Source organism: Dipodomys spectabilis, unplaced genomic scaffold (genome assembly GCF_019054845.1).
Source record: "Dipodomys spectabilis isolate Male_0828 unplaced genomic scaffold, ASM1905484v1 ptg000030l, whole genome shotgun sequence".
NCBI lineage: Eukaryota > Metazoa > Chordata > Mammalia > Rodentia > Heteromyidae > Dipodomys > Dipodomys spectabilis.
Window position 1 is genome coordinate 4,459,493 of NW_024870707.1, and position 942 is coordinate 4,460,434.

The 942-nt window shown below is 47.1% G+C and overlaps 1 protein-coding gene across 1 annotated transcript; it reads right to left on the minus strand.

Annotated features, from left to right (window-relative positions):
• Window positions 1–942, minus strand: LOC122104771 (olfactory receptor 5M8-like). The gene has a single exon (XM_042675705.1). It carries the CDS (start codon window positions 940–942, stop codon window positions 1–3), a length of 942 nt encoding a protein of 313 aa, XP_042531639.1.

The window sequence follows — 942 nt, forward strand, 5'->3', positions numbered from 1 at the left end:
TTAATTTCGGGAAAATGTTTTTCTCCTTGACGGCTCTTTGGCTATTGCTTCTTTCACATCTTTATTTCTAAAGCTGTAAACCATAGGATTCAACATGGGAATGACCGTGGTGTAAAATACAGCCACCATTTTCCCTTGCTCCACAGATTCCTGGGTTGTAGGTCTGAGATACATGAAAAAGAGAGTAGCGTAGAAGATGCTAACCGCCGTCAGATGAGAGCCACAGGTGGAAAAGGCTTTGCGCCTCCCTTCCGTGGAGCGGATCCTCAGAATAGCAGGGAAAATGTAGAGGTAAGATATCAGAATGATCAGAAGGGAAAAGGAAAGGTTGCATCCGGCTACCACAAACATGGACGTTTCTTTGTTGTAGGTGTCTGAGCAGGCCAGTTTAATGAGTGGCGGGTCAGCACAATAGAAGTGGTTGATTTCATTAGGGCCACAGAAGGCCAGGTTGTAGGTCCACATGGTCTCCATGAGGCCGGTGAGCGCTCCATACAGGTAAGGCATCACGATGAGGGTCATGCATTTTCTCTTGGACATCTTGCTGCTGTAAAGCAGAGGATTGCAGATGGCCATGTACCGATCAAAAGCCATTAGAGCCAGGATATAGAACTCCACGTGGACCAAAGCAATAAAAAAGTAACACTGTACCAGGCAGGCACAGTAAGAAATGGTTTTCTTCTTCAAAAGGAAAGTCTCCAGCATCTTCGGAGTCACATTGGAAGAAAAACACACATCCACAAAGGATAAGTGACTCAGGAAAAAGTACATGGGCGTGTGCAGCCTGGCATTGAGCTGGATGAGCACAATCAGGCCCAAATTCCCTGCCAAGGTGACCCCGTAAACGGCCAGAAACAGCGCAAAGAAGAGAATCTGTAACTCCAGGCGGTTGGTCAGTCCCAGGAGAACGAACTCGGTCACTGAGGTGACATTTCTCCTCAT